This window comes from Pelophylax lessonae, assembly GCF_965119305.1.
Source record: "Pelophylax lessonae genome assembly, chromosome: 1".
Taxonomy (NCBI): Eukaryota; Metazoa; Chordata; class Amphibia; order Anura; family Ranidae; genus Pelophylax; species Pelophylax lessonae.
This window is the reverse complement of record NC_138768.1, coordinates 527,188,095-527,201,742: the sequence shown is the minus strand read 5'-3', so window position 1 is coordinate 527,201,742 and position 13,648 is coordinate 527,188,095. Positions and strand designations below refer to the sequence as shown.

General features: G+C 40.9%; 1 protein-coding gene across 2 annotated transcripts in view; it reads left to right on the top strand.

Annotated features, from left to right (window-relative positions):
• Positions 1–13,648, top strand: part of RBPMS (RNA binding protein, mRNA processing factor) — a 292,730-nt gene that overhangs the window by 237,803 nt on the left and 41,279 nt on the right. Inside the window, exon 6 of one of the 2 annotated variants that reach the window (XM_082258957.1) lies at positions 2,872–3,002. The exons of the other annotated variant lie outside the window; for it this stretch is intronic. Within the exon in view, the coding sequence (XP_082115083.1) occupies positions 2,872–3,002 (131 nt within the window). The remainder of the gene's footprint in view (positions 1–2,871; positions 3,003–13,648) is intronic. 2 annotated transcript variants of the gene reach the window in all.

The following is a 13,648-nucleotide window of genomic DNA, read 5'->3' as shown; positions in this document are numbered from 1 at the left end:
TGGTTCAGATGGTGTCAAGCGTGTGTGGCAGCAACCAGGTGAGGAGTACAAAGACAAGTATGTTTTGCCTACAGTCAAGCATGGTGGTGGGAGTGTCATGGTCTGGGGCTGCATGAGTGCTGCCAGCATTGGGGAGCTACAGTTCATTGAAGGAACCATGAATGTCAACATTTACTGTGACATGCTGAAGATGAGCATGATCCCCTCTCTTCAGAGACAGAGCCACAGGGCAGTATTCCAACATGATAACAACCCCAAACACCTCCAAAACGACCACTGCCCTGCTAAAGAAGCTGAGGGTAAAGGTAAAAAAAGTAAACAACATAAAAAACATATTATGTAAGCATATACAAAATTATTACATATCCAATGCATCAAAGATAACAGGCATATGGAGAAGGTACAATGTGACTTAATAAGACTTATCAAGTCACATTGTACTATCTCCATATGCCTGTTATCTTTGATGCATTGAATAAGTAAGCATTTTGTATAAGCTTACATAATATGTTTTTAATATCCTATATGTATTGTGATGTATTTCAATAAAAGTAATATTTTTATATTAATTAATTGTCTATTACTACAGACTATCCCCTAGCCGTGAAAATCCCATTTATACAGTGTGATGGGCCGTCGGCCGACGATCCTTTTGGACTGGTCTGACGACCACCACATCTGTTTAATATTTTTTACTCTGTAGTTGATTCAGGGATGTGGCTATGGGTGGCTGTTGTTTTCCTACGCTTTACTAAATTATGCTGAGGGTAAAGGTGGCCACACAAAATATTTACACTTTGGGTCCCATGTGGACACTTACTGTACACTTACTACTTTACATTGTAGCAAAGTGTCATTTCTTCAAAGTTGTCACATGAAAAGATATAATAAAATATTGACAAAAATGTGAGGGGTGTTCTCACTTTTGTGAGATACTGTATATTATGTATCCCATCAGTGGCCCTCCTGTAAGTGTATGTTTGTGTGTGCGCCTTCCTCTTTTAAATTGATTTGAGGTGTGAGAATTATGGGTGAGAAGAAAATGAAACAAATTTTTTGGAACCTCTCTGTATCATTGTGTTTTTCCACTACATTACATTTCATATCATTACTATATATTTTCCATAGGCAAGATTTCTAAGTATGATTTTGGTTAATGTTTTACTAAATTTGGCCTATTTTTATTCTCTGTCTCTGTGGAAACATAAAGTAAGATTTAAGACAAAACATTTTTAACATTTTCGATAGAGTGGAGAGGGATTAGACCATCTGTCAGGTTTTTATTGCTGCCTGTTTCCCTGTTAGGAAGAGTCACCCTCTGTTTTTACCGGTTTACCTTTATCATCAAAAGTAAAAGTCAAGGGAAATCCTAAAGTTTGGGTTACCACCAGAACAGGAATCCAGAGAAGTCTCCAGTAAAAAGGATTTTCTTACTTTTGGAGAAATTTTCCTCTTATTTCCTGTTTTGGTTGTGAGACAGGAAGTGAAAGGAAATCTTACATGTAGCAGATAGCTGCCAAAACCCTGGTATTTTTCTACACGGCCGACGGTCCTCTTTAACATAAAATTGGTCCCAGTGGCAGATTCGCCACAGATCACTTTTTTTATGGGCAGCGGGAGAGGTGACCACCCCCCTCCTTTCCTGGTAGTTTCCCTGTCAGGTAGCGATCCTTAGAGTGAGAGCAATAATTCTAGCACTAGACATCCTCTGTAACTCTAAACTGGTAACCTGTAGAAATGTTTAAAGGGTCGCCTATGGAAATGTTTAAGTATGTGTGTCGCCATTCCACAGGCGTGCACAATTTTGAAGCATGACACGTTAGGTATCAATTTACACAACGTAACATTATCTTTCACATTATAGAAAAAAATAGGCTAACTCTACTGATTTCTTATTTTTTAATTAAAGAAAGTGTATTTTTTTCCCAAAAAAAAATTGCGTTTGTAAGACTGCTGTACAGATACGGTGTGACATCAAGTATTGCAACGATCTCCATTTTATTCTCTAGGTTCTCTGCTAAAAAAATATAATGTTTAGGGGTTCTAAAAAAGTTTAAAGAAAAATATACTGATTTTAACTTGTAAACAACACGTGTCAGAAAAAGGCATGGTCCAGAAGTGGTTAATCTAAAACTATCGACATATTTGACATACAGGTAAAAATGCTAAATAAAAATGTATTATATAAATAATTAAGATCAGAGCAGGGTCTATAGCTCTGCTCTGAATGTGAGGACACCGAGGGACAGTCAACCACGGATTGCCTACCGGGGGAGCAGAGGATCAGGTAAGTAAAACTGTTTCTCCTCTCCCATAGACAAAACAAGCTATTAACTCTGGCAGTGCGGGCATAGCCTTGCTGTAAGGAATCATTTTTTTTTTTTTTTGTCAGGAGTTAGGCTTTCATCCCAACTTTCTCTAGACCTGTACTGCCATATGTTATGATTTCACACTGATTTTCACGTTAAAATGTTTTAAATAATTTTATTTCTTAGTGGAAACACTCCTGCTCCCATTCCAGTGCATATGAGCTTAGATGAATAGTTCCCACAAGGGCACAAGGGTCCTAACACAGATTGCAGTGGAAGGGTGGGCATTCCGGATCAGATTATTGAGGTACTCTGAACATGGTCAAAACAGGGTAAAACACTTTGCACGGATATTATAACAGGAGAGTAAAGGTAAGACTATGAAAAAAAAGGTTGTTACTACAATGTCTGTCTGATTGAATATCTATTTCTGTGACTTAATTTGGGCATCAAATGTAAACACTATAAGCACAAAGCATGCACAAAGATCTTGCCACCAGTTCTCACTGTGGTTGTCCAACATTGTTATTACTAACATGGTGTCCTTATTCTTTTCTTGCAGATGAACTCACAGTGCCTGCACTTTACCCGGGTAGCCCTGAAGTGTGGGCGCCGTACCCCCTCTACCCAGCGGAATTAGCACCTGCTCTACCTCCTCCTGCTTTTACCTATCCCGCTTCACTGCATGCCCAGGTAATTGATACCAATCAGCCACGTCCTCACTCTGTATCCCACTTGCCCTTTCCTGGTACCACAGTGCACTCCACACACTAACCCTTGTTCTACCAGCTAACTGGCTCACCACAAGGAGGTTTATGATGCCTACCTTGTCCTTACCATCTTCTCTTCGTGTGGCGGGAACCCTACATCTCTAATTTTCAAATCTAGATTTAATTTTCACTGGTGTACCTAAGGGTCAGAAACTTATATTGGCTACAATAAAGAGCAAGCTTTGATTATTGTAAATGGCTTATGGCAGATGCAAAGCTTATTACTGAAATGGATTTTATGCTAAAAAGTATAAAGTGTATATAAAGTTAAATAGCCATTATACAATTTTTTACATGTTGTAGTTGCTGTACTGCTTTGATGTTTTTAAGGTCATCGTTTACTGAATGACCCTGTTGAAGTATGCAGTAATAACAGTAATGATAATGAAGTCACACTGTGAATGTTCTGCTAAGTAAATGAAATTAAGGTTAATTTATGAACATTAGAACAAAGATACATTGTGATGATGTTATAGCAACTATGTTGCTGACTATGTCTAACTTAAACAGTTGAGATCTTAAAGCCCAACACTTGGAACCTTAAAAATCCCACCTTGCAAAGGGAGGTGAGGGGGGGGGGGGAGAGTGCCTGAACTGCAAGGCTTAACTGTTATTTTAGGTTTTGGGGTTTTGAAAATGCTGTTTCTCTCGCCTAGGCTTAAACAAACAGTTATCTCTTGTAACGCCGACACAGCAAGGAGGAATTTTCTGATTTCCTGGAGTTGAGCTTTAATGGTTGTGCAACATACTGCTACTCTACCTGTTCTAGTGTGTTTCTTGTCATAGTTTAAGGCTATAATATGTGTTTCAGTAGGAGAGGGGCTTCATTTCATTTGAGACCCTTTGTACAGCCTGGGCCTAGGGTCCAAAAGCTCACTCAGGGTTACAAGGATTGATTTGAAGAATAACACAGGTGCATACAGACAACAAAAGGTTCCTGCACTTTTGTTAACTTAACCACTTGAAAATTGCGCTATAGCCGAAAGACGGCAACAGCACAGTCGTTCAGTCCCCCACCCAGTTCACGCATTTGGACACAGCTGATTACATATCGCAGTACAGGGTCAACCACAGTGGCCCTTTACAATGTGATCAGCAGTGTCCAATTACAGCTGATCCCATGTAAACAAATGCAGGTTATCAGCATTTACTTTGCTTAGCACTGTTACTGTGCGAGGAAAGGAAAGCCTATAACTGGCAATCCTGGCACACATTTACACTCATAATCAGGGCACTTATCATCAGTGCCCTGATTATCAGTGCCAATCAGTGTCCATTAGTGCAGCTTATTAGTATCCATCAGTGCAGCATATCAGTGCCGCCTTATCAATGCAGCCTCATCAGTGTAGCTTATCAGTGCCCATCAGTGCTGCCTCATAAGTGCCGCCTCATCAGTGCAGCCTCATCAGTGCTGCCTCATCAGTGCCCATCAATGCAACCTGTCAGCGCCCATTAAGGCAGCCTAAGAATTTACTTATTTTCACATTTTTGTAACAGAAACAAAGAAAACATTTTTTTTTGAAATTTTTGGTCTTTTTTTGTTTGTTTAGGAAAAAATTAGAAAACCCAGTGGTGATTAAGACCCCGTTCACACTGGGGCGACTTGTCAGGCGACCTGGTCGCCTGACAAGTCGCCGTGGGTCGCCTGCCATAGAGTAGCACAGGACCCGTTCTAATAGGAGCCACACAAGTCGCTCCAACTTCGAAAAAAGGGTCCTGAGCTTCTTTGGGGCGACCGGGAGCGACCTGCATTGACTTCAATGATATGAAGTCTGTGCCGGCCGCTCCGAGGTCGCGGTGCGAGCTGCGCACCGCGACTTCACAGGTCGACCCTGCAAATCGGGTCGCGCCTGTGTGAACCGGCTCTAAATACCACCAAAAGAAAGCTGTATCTGTCTCAGAAAAATTACAAACATTTTGTATGGGCACAGTGCTGCATGACCGCACAAATGTCATTCAAAGTGCGACAGCACTGAAAGCTGAAAATCGGCCTGGTCAGGAGGTGCCCAGTAGGCAGGTGGTTAAGCAATTTTTGAAAACTGTTGACAACTTTAATTTTACAGACTTTCCATAAAAAAGTATTGTATGTATCTGTAAGGACTTATGTACTAGGGCATTTGAGATGATCTCAGTCTGGCAGATCTCAAAAGCATGTGTACGCTAGCCTTTTACCAAGCACAGTGCTCTAGTCACATGGTAATTTGATCAATTCCTTATTTCTAAATTTTATGACTTACTAAATACTGTAAAGTTTGTCTGGTGGGCAGCAGTGTGATGACAACCTTCGAGTCGTATTAAATTTCAGTTCAAACTTGATTAATACTTATATATACGCACATATATATACTGTATATGTATATACACAATCATCATAACATTGTAATGGCAATTTGTCCAAAAAGGGGTCTTACTTTTTTATTCTCCAATCCTTATTTTAAAAAAAATGTGATGGTAACATTTATTTTTAAGCCAGTTCAGCCTGTTACAACTACAGTAGACTGATACAGACTACTTTCCGTTTTTTTTGGACTATGCCCATGCCCATTCCACTCTTTTAAGGCCATATGAAATTGCCACCAGCAAGTGAGTTTTAGGAAGAGGATAAGAAATATGGTTTTGATTTGTATGGGCAAAAGGGCAAGCTTGTTCTTAGCAAAGTAAATTATTATCCTATTCCTTGTCCCAAGCCAGAGTTAATGGAGTGCCTATTCACTGACACGTCTGTTAATGTACAGCTTTCGACAAACCGTGACAGTTTCAAGCTCAATCACATAATTGATAAAATGAAATCAAGATCAGTCCAACAACATTTTCTCCTAACTATCCATGAAAATAGCATAAATGATTTCAGAAATATGCATCAGTGATGCAAGGCTGGGCCAAAATCCAATAAATGTAAAGAGTTTGGTAAGCTCTACTTAACTGACATGAAAGAGTACATAATGTTAACCTATACAATGTGTCATGCTGTCAAAGCCTCATTATGGTGATGATGAGATACTGTATAAATGTACATATGGGGGTGATTTATAAATGCACAGGCTGTCTTCTCTGGGGTGTATCATCTTGTTTAAATGTTGTTTGTAACAGAATATCGCAGAATGGAAAAAAGATGATTGCAGATCCCTTGTGGCTTAGCCCATGACAGGGAAAATGATTTCATCTTTTTAGCACAGTCAATAATGTAACCTTAATTGCCATACGTGTAATATAATGTTGAGAGAAGAGGTATAGAAACTCTGTATAGGTCTCAGCTCCACAAATGTATTAATAGACTAAAAAATATTTGTGGCATTTTAACAGCTCTTGATCCCATAAACAGTAAAACTACAGTGCATGTCAAAATGGAAAATTAAGCATTGAAAGGAAGTTATAGTTGTTTAATCAGGAATGTGCTACATTGGTTGACTTGAATATTGCTGGCATTTTGAGTTTTTGGAGAAAAAACCATTGTGCCGTTTGTTGGTTTTTAGTGCAGTTCAGTGGTCTTTTCCATAATTTTCTGCATAGCTAGCTTTGACCTCTCAATTTTCCTACATGTAGTCACAAAAAGCATCACACAAATCAGTATTCACTATTAGGTCAGTGCCTTGGAGGTGGTCATTTCCCTTTCAGTGCTACTGGGAACCTGTTTTAAATTGGTCTGTAAACAAAGAATTGATATATATTGGGTAGATATGCAAGACAAAAAATGCTTATTCCTATGTAGCTTACATGGTACATAAAAAATGAGTCCTTTGGTACTGTGAAAGCTAATAACAGAGGTAATATTGGTTCCTATCGTTACGTCATGGGCCCTGAAGAAGTCCAGATACATTATGTAGAAAAGGTGATGTCATTAGGCAAATGGCAAAGTGAGTATATAGAGTGCTAATTAGCACCTTCCAAAAGAAACTATGTTTTTAATATGTGTTTTTAAATACAAATACTACACTATTTGGGTGCTTATGCTGCCTTATTGGTCTATCGAGCAACTATAACTGTTGGCAGCCCTGATTTGCTGCCAGCTCCCGCTAAGCTGGCAAGGGCATCTCCTATCTTCTTCATGCTCAGGTGATAGGGTTCATACTCACCTGTATAGGGAGAAACTATGTTTTGGTTGCTCACACTCTCTTGGCCTGAGGTCCACTGCTTAAGAATAGTGGAATGTCCACACATACAGCCTTTTAACAATGCATTACTGTAACAGCAACAAGTCAATTGATCTGCATATCATATTTTTCATCTCTATAGCTTCAATTGCAGAAGTATAATTTACTACAATGTAGAAACACATGAACACTGAATATCTTGAACACTCTTCCATGCAGGTCCCTCCTAAGTGGTTCTACCCCAGAGTCTCTATGCCCTACCCCAAAGGGTACTCTCCTTCACAGGCTACAGACTTATATGGCACTTTTCCACTGCAAGTACCGGCTAGTACCGGCTCGGCTCTACTCGGCCCTGCTTGGCCCAGTTTGCTTTTCCCCCGCGGTACCGCATGGTATAGTGTCGGAACGGTTCGGTACGGTACGGTATAGGTTTGCTTTTCCACTAAAGTAGTACTAAAGTTAAGTGGGTGGGATAACAACGGGGTGGGTGTGATTCTCTGACCAATCAGTGGCTAGTAGTGACTGCATGCAAAGGATTGTGGGATATGGTACCAGTTTGGTACCTGTTGGAACCACAATCGAGTAGGTACTGTTTTTTCAGAGCCGTACCGTTCGGTTCCATGCAGTGGAAAAGCAAACCTATACCATACCGTACCGAACCGTTCCGACCCTATACCATGCGGTACCGCAGTGGAAAAGCACAAAAGCGTGCCGAGCCGGTACGGTTCTATGCAGTGGAAAAGCGCCAATATAGTGTATATCAGGGTAGTCTGTTCCCATTACTCCTCTCACACCAGCTTAAATAAAGATACAGTACTTCACCCCTCAACGCCACCCATGGGAGGGACCTTACCAAAAGGGGTACTAAGCCCTGCTTACATATCTATGATGATTGCCTAAACCCTTACTGATGTTGGATAATTTGGTGTATACGGTAGTAGAAATTCTGTGCAGGTGACCTTTGCCTTTTTATCATAAAAGATCTGGGCATTTGGTGAGTTTATTTTTCTGAAGTAGAAAACATAATGGTGATGGATGTATATTTTAAATGCACCTATGCAACAACCTGTAAGTGCTGCAAATATGACCTTTTTGGCAAATCTACAGCAAACAATAAAAAATAAAGAGGCATTTACAAATACACGCTGTCTAAAAACCATGCCATTTCCAAATGTATTTTTTTTTTTTTTTTAACCAATTTTTGCATGGATTTTTTACCAGCATATGCACAATGCTGTATGTTTAACTATTAACTATAAATTTAATTATTTTAAAAGGTATGTACAATGGATAAATAAACCTGTGTGTGTTCTGTTTTACATGTGTGTCTTAGAAAGGTTTGGGGATTGCAAATCCAGGACAGATGGTATGGTATTGCCTCTACAGTATAAATCCCACAAACTTGTCACAACAGGCCAAGTTAATTATCTCAGAAAGCAAGTTCCCAGCTCCAGTACTGATCACTTATGCTTTTCATCAGATGCCTAGGTAAATTCCATGATTAGAGGGAGATAGTTACTAATTGATAACCCAGGCCTCCTATCATAAAGGCTCATTCATGCACCTGACAGCACGTGAAAGATGAAGATGTCCTTCATTTGCCTGAGAACATTGTGTCAGCACTCCTACTAAGTATGCTGCGGTTCAATGAGCAAGATGAAAGGCCTCTACATATCATGCTGTTTCACATTGATAACTTAGAAGATGTCTTGGTATACCTGCAGTAACATATAACCCTGGCTACATAGGCCTCAGTCACATGATTTTTGTGATGACCAGGGTTATAAGTTTTGACAAAGTTCACAGAGTTCATGTCTGTCATTGGTAGAGCCAGAAGATCTTGATTAAAATATAGAACATTGCATAGGATGTGTGATCATGCACTGATCTGTGCCCCTAAAACTCTCTTCTGCTTTTTCTTTGCCGTAGAAAAAAAAAACATTGGAAAAAAATATATATATTGTTGGCCCTCTGTATACTTGCCAAAGGCTGAATTGGAGCCAAATAATGTATTTATGACTAATTGTTTTCAAGCAAATACTTTACATTGTATAATATTTTAATAGATTAATACATATCAGGGGGGAAGAATTATTATTACATACTACACACTACGTTTTATTGTAATGTGTAGTATGTAAGATTAACTTGGTCCCCTAATTACCCTCAATCTGTGATGCTGTCTGAAGAAGTCACAGAGTCCAAATATTGCTATTGTTGTACAGGAAAAATGAATAAAGCGGAAACTAAAGGCACAAATACTCACCTTAGTTTCAACAGTTCGATGCCCACGTGGTCTCTAACTGGTGTTGGCATCTTCTCCCAAGTGCCTATCTTTGGTCATTTTGATAGACTGGTACAGGATGCACTGATTGTTTTCTAGTAAATATAATATATTGTAGTCATCAGAGCACATTGGCAGAGTGCTTGAATACATGCACAGCATAAGCAGGCAAATGTACTTTATTGCAGAAGAGATACTGCATGTGTCTTCTGCAATAAAAAGTCTGTCATTTTTTCTTTTTTACATTTAGTTGTGCGTTAAGTCAGACATAGTCATGCAAATAGTAATTTGTTTAGAAGGCCAACAATAGCAGCTACATACTTCCCTCATGACAGTGTCACTTTCACATGACTTTAACATAACACCTTGAAACCCAGTCAGACATTATTTTTTTAGTTCTTCTCTTTAGGACTACAGCCTCGTGTCATGGCATTTTGTGCTGTGCAGGCCCATGCTCCAAGTGTCTGAACTATGCTGCAGTGGTCTTAACGAAAGTAGGGTGGTTGAAACATTGAACACATTGGCATGTACACTGCTCAAAAAAGAAATAAAGAAACACTTTTTAATCAGCGTATAGCATCAAGTCAATTAAACTCCTGGGATATTGATGAGGTCAGTTCAGTAGCAGAGGGGATTGTTAGTAAATTTCAGGTGCTTTGGTGTCAATGAAATTAACAACAGGTGCATTAGATGGGCAACAGTTAGACTACCTCCAAGAAAGGAATGGTTTTACAGGTGGAGGCCACTGACATTTTCCCTACTCATCTTTTCTGGCTGTTTTTTACTAGTTTTGCATTTGGTTAGGGTCAGTGTCACTACTGGTAGCATGAGGCGATATCTGGACCCTATAGAGGATGCACAGGCAGTCCAAGTCCCCCAGCATGGCACATCAATATGTGCCATTGCTAAAAGGTTATTAATCCATCAGCAGGACCAGTATCTGCTCCTTTGTGCAAGTAGGAACAGGATGAACACTGCCAGAGCCCTACAAAATGACCTCCAGCAGGCTGCTGGTGTGATTGTCTCTGACCAAACAATCAGAAACAGACTTCATGAGGGTGGCCTGAGAGCCCAACGTTTTCTAATAGGCCCTGTGCTCGCTGCCCAGCACTGTGGAGCTCGATTAGCAGTTGCCATTGAACACCAGAATTGGCAGGTCTGCCACTGGCACCCTGTGATTTTTACAGATGAGAGCAGGTTCACCCTGAGCACATGTGACGGATGTTAAAGGGTCTGGAGAAGCCACAGAGAATGTTATGTTGCCTGTAACATCGTTCAGCATGACTGATTTGATGGTGGGTGAGTGAAGGTTTAGGGAGGAATATCCATGGAGGGATGCACAGACCTCTACGGGCTAGACAATGGCACCCTGATTGCCATTAGGTATTGGGATGAAATCCTTGGACCCATTGTCAGACTCTACGCTGGTCCACTGGGTCATGGGTTCCTCTTGGTGCATGAGAATGCCCAGCTTCATGTGCTGAGAGTATGCAGCCTGTTCCTGGAGGATGAAGGAATTAATACCACTGAATGGTCCCCACACTCTCCAGACCTAAATCCCAAAGAACACCTCTGGGACATTATGTTTTGGTCCATCTGATGCTGCCAGGTTGCACCTCAGTCTGTTAAGGAGCTCTGTGATGCCCTGGTCCTGATCTGGCAGGAAATACCCTAGGGCACCATTCGTCGTCTCATTAGGAGCATGTCCTGACTTTGTCAGGCATGCATACAAGCACGTGGGGGCCATACAAACTCCTGAGTACCGTTTTGAGTTGCTGTAATTAAATTTCAGCAAAATGGATTAGCCTGCTGCATCATTTTTTCACTTTGATTTTTGCAGTGTCTTTGAATTCACCCCTCTGTAGGTTAATAGTATTCATTTCCATCAATCGATGTGGCATCCTTTCCTTCCTAACACATTACCCAGTCCATATCAGTATAGATATCCAGCATGATATTTTTCCTATTGAGAACTGATGTGTTTTCAAAGTGTTCCTTTACCATATATACTCGAGTATAAGCCGAGTTTTTCAGCACATTTTTTTGCGATGAAAAGCCCCCCTCGGCTTATACTCGAGTCAAGGAAAAAAAAAAGTCCCTGGCCGCTCCGACGGGCTTAAGCTTTAAAAATGGCGCCGCCCGTCGCATACATGTCACTGCGCACGCGCCGCCGCCACTCGGGAGAGGCCGGGAATAGCCGAAAGTATACGAGGGGCGGCGGCGCGTGCGCAATGACGTGTCGGCGCCGGGCGGCGCCATTTTTAAAATGAAGGCGCCTCTGGAACAGGTAAGTGAAACAGCTGCACTACCTGCCATTATGCAGGGCTGCGGGCACACTACAAGGGATGCAGTGCTGCGGGCATGGTCCACCTGTACCATGCCCACAGCACTGCATCTCCTGTAGTATGCCCACAACCCCGGATCCTCTTGTACCATGCCAGTACCCTGCATTCTCCTGCACCATGCCAGTACCCTGCATTCTCCTGCACCATGCCAGTACCCTGCATTCTCCTGCACCATGTCGGTACCCTGCATTCTCCTGCACCATGCCAGTACCCTGCATTCTCCTGTACCATGCCAGTACTCTGCATTCTCCTGCACCATGCCAGTACCCTGCATTCTCCTGCACCATGCCAGTACCCTGCATTCTCCTGCACCATGCCAGTACCCTGCATTCTTCTGCACCATGCCAGTACCCTGCATTCTCCTGCACCATGCCAGTCACCCTGCACTCTCCTGTACCATGCCTGCCGCCCTGCATTCTCACCCTAGGCTTTTACTCGAGTCAATGATTTTTCCCATCTTTTTGTGGTTAAAGTAGGGGCCTCGGCTTATACTCGGGTCGGCTTATACTTGAGTATATACGGTAATTTCCTTTGAGCAGTGTACAGTATTTCCGAGTTTCAGAAAATGTATCATTACTCCAAAGGCATGCAGAACATATAAATAACAACTAAGCCCAATTGTACTTTACATGTACTGTATTCCAGTGGTCTCCAAACTGCAGCCCTAGGGATGGATGTGGATTTCGCTAGACTTTATAAAGTCCTTGGGGCATTTTTCCACTGACTGATGCCAGGCACTATTCCTCCTACTGACACCAACAATGAGGCCCCATTCCCCCCACTGACACCAACAATGGTACATTATTTCTACCACTGATGCCAAAGATGGGAAACTATTTCTCCCAATGTCACCAATGATGGGGCACTTTTCCTCCCACTAATACCGATATTGGGCACTATTTTTCCTACTATTGACCACCAAGCCTGAGGCATTGTTCTCTTCCACTGACACTGGGGCATTTTCAACTCCCAGGGAGTCACAGTCCAGCCTACCCAGAGTTGTATAAAGTATTCGAAACCCATACTTGAGTAAAAGTACAAGTGCTCGATCAAAAAGTGACTTGAGTAGAAGTGGAAGTGCTCGATCAAAAAGTGACTTGAGTAGAAGTACTAAAGTATTCAACATTTTTTGTACTTAAGTATTGCAAGTAGTTTTTTTTTTTTATTTTGCTACTCAAGTACTGAAAGTAAAAGTACCAGTAGTTTTGAAAAAAAAAAATTGCTACTCAAGTACTGAAAGTAAAAGTACAAGTACTGTGTTATGTAGTTATTCAAGAAAGAAGTCAAAAGTTTGAACATCATATTGTTTTTTATTATTTCAAATGCAGCTTTTATTTATACATACAGTAGCATTTATTTTCGTATGCGATGATAATACACATGTTTTGAGCTTCATGAAACCTGCCACCTACTGTTCTGGCAGTGGTAATTTTTATAATTGTAACGAGTAACTATGCAGCACAAAAAAAAAAATATTGGAGTAGAAGTATTGAAATCATTGAAAAAATGTAGTGAAGTAAAAGTGGAAGTAGGAGAAAAAAATTCTACTCTAGGAAAGTACAGATACCGCCTTTCGGTACTTAAGTACAGTAGTGAAGTAGTTCTACTTAGTTACTATACATCTCTGAGCCTGCCCAAAGTAAATTGGCCATTTGTTTAGAAAGTATTGAGACCCCCTGCTGTATTCCACTTTAAAGACAAACTTTTTCAAGTAAGGGTGGTGTTATTAAATGTATATAGGTTTAGGGTCTGCTTAGATACGTTTCCTTTCATAGCTATGCAGTCTGTTTTGCTTTACCTGTCAGCAAGTGATGTATGTGATGCTATGTTGTTGAAACTGTGCACATAA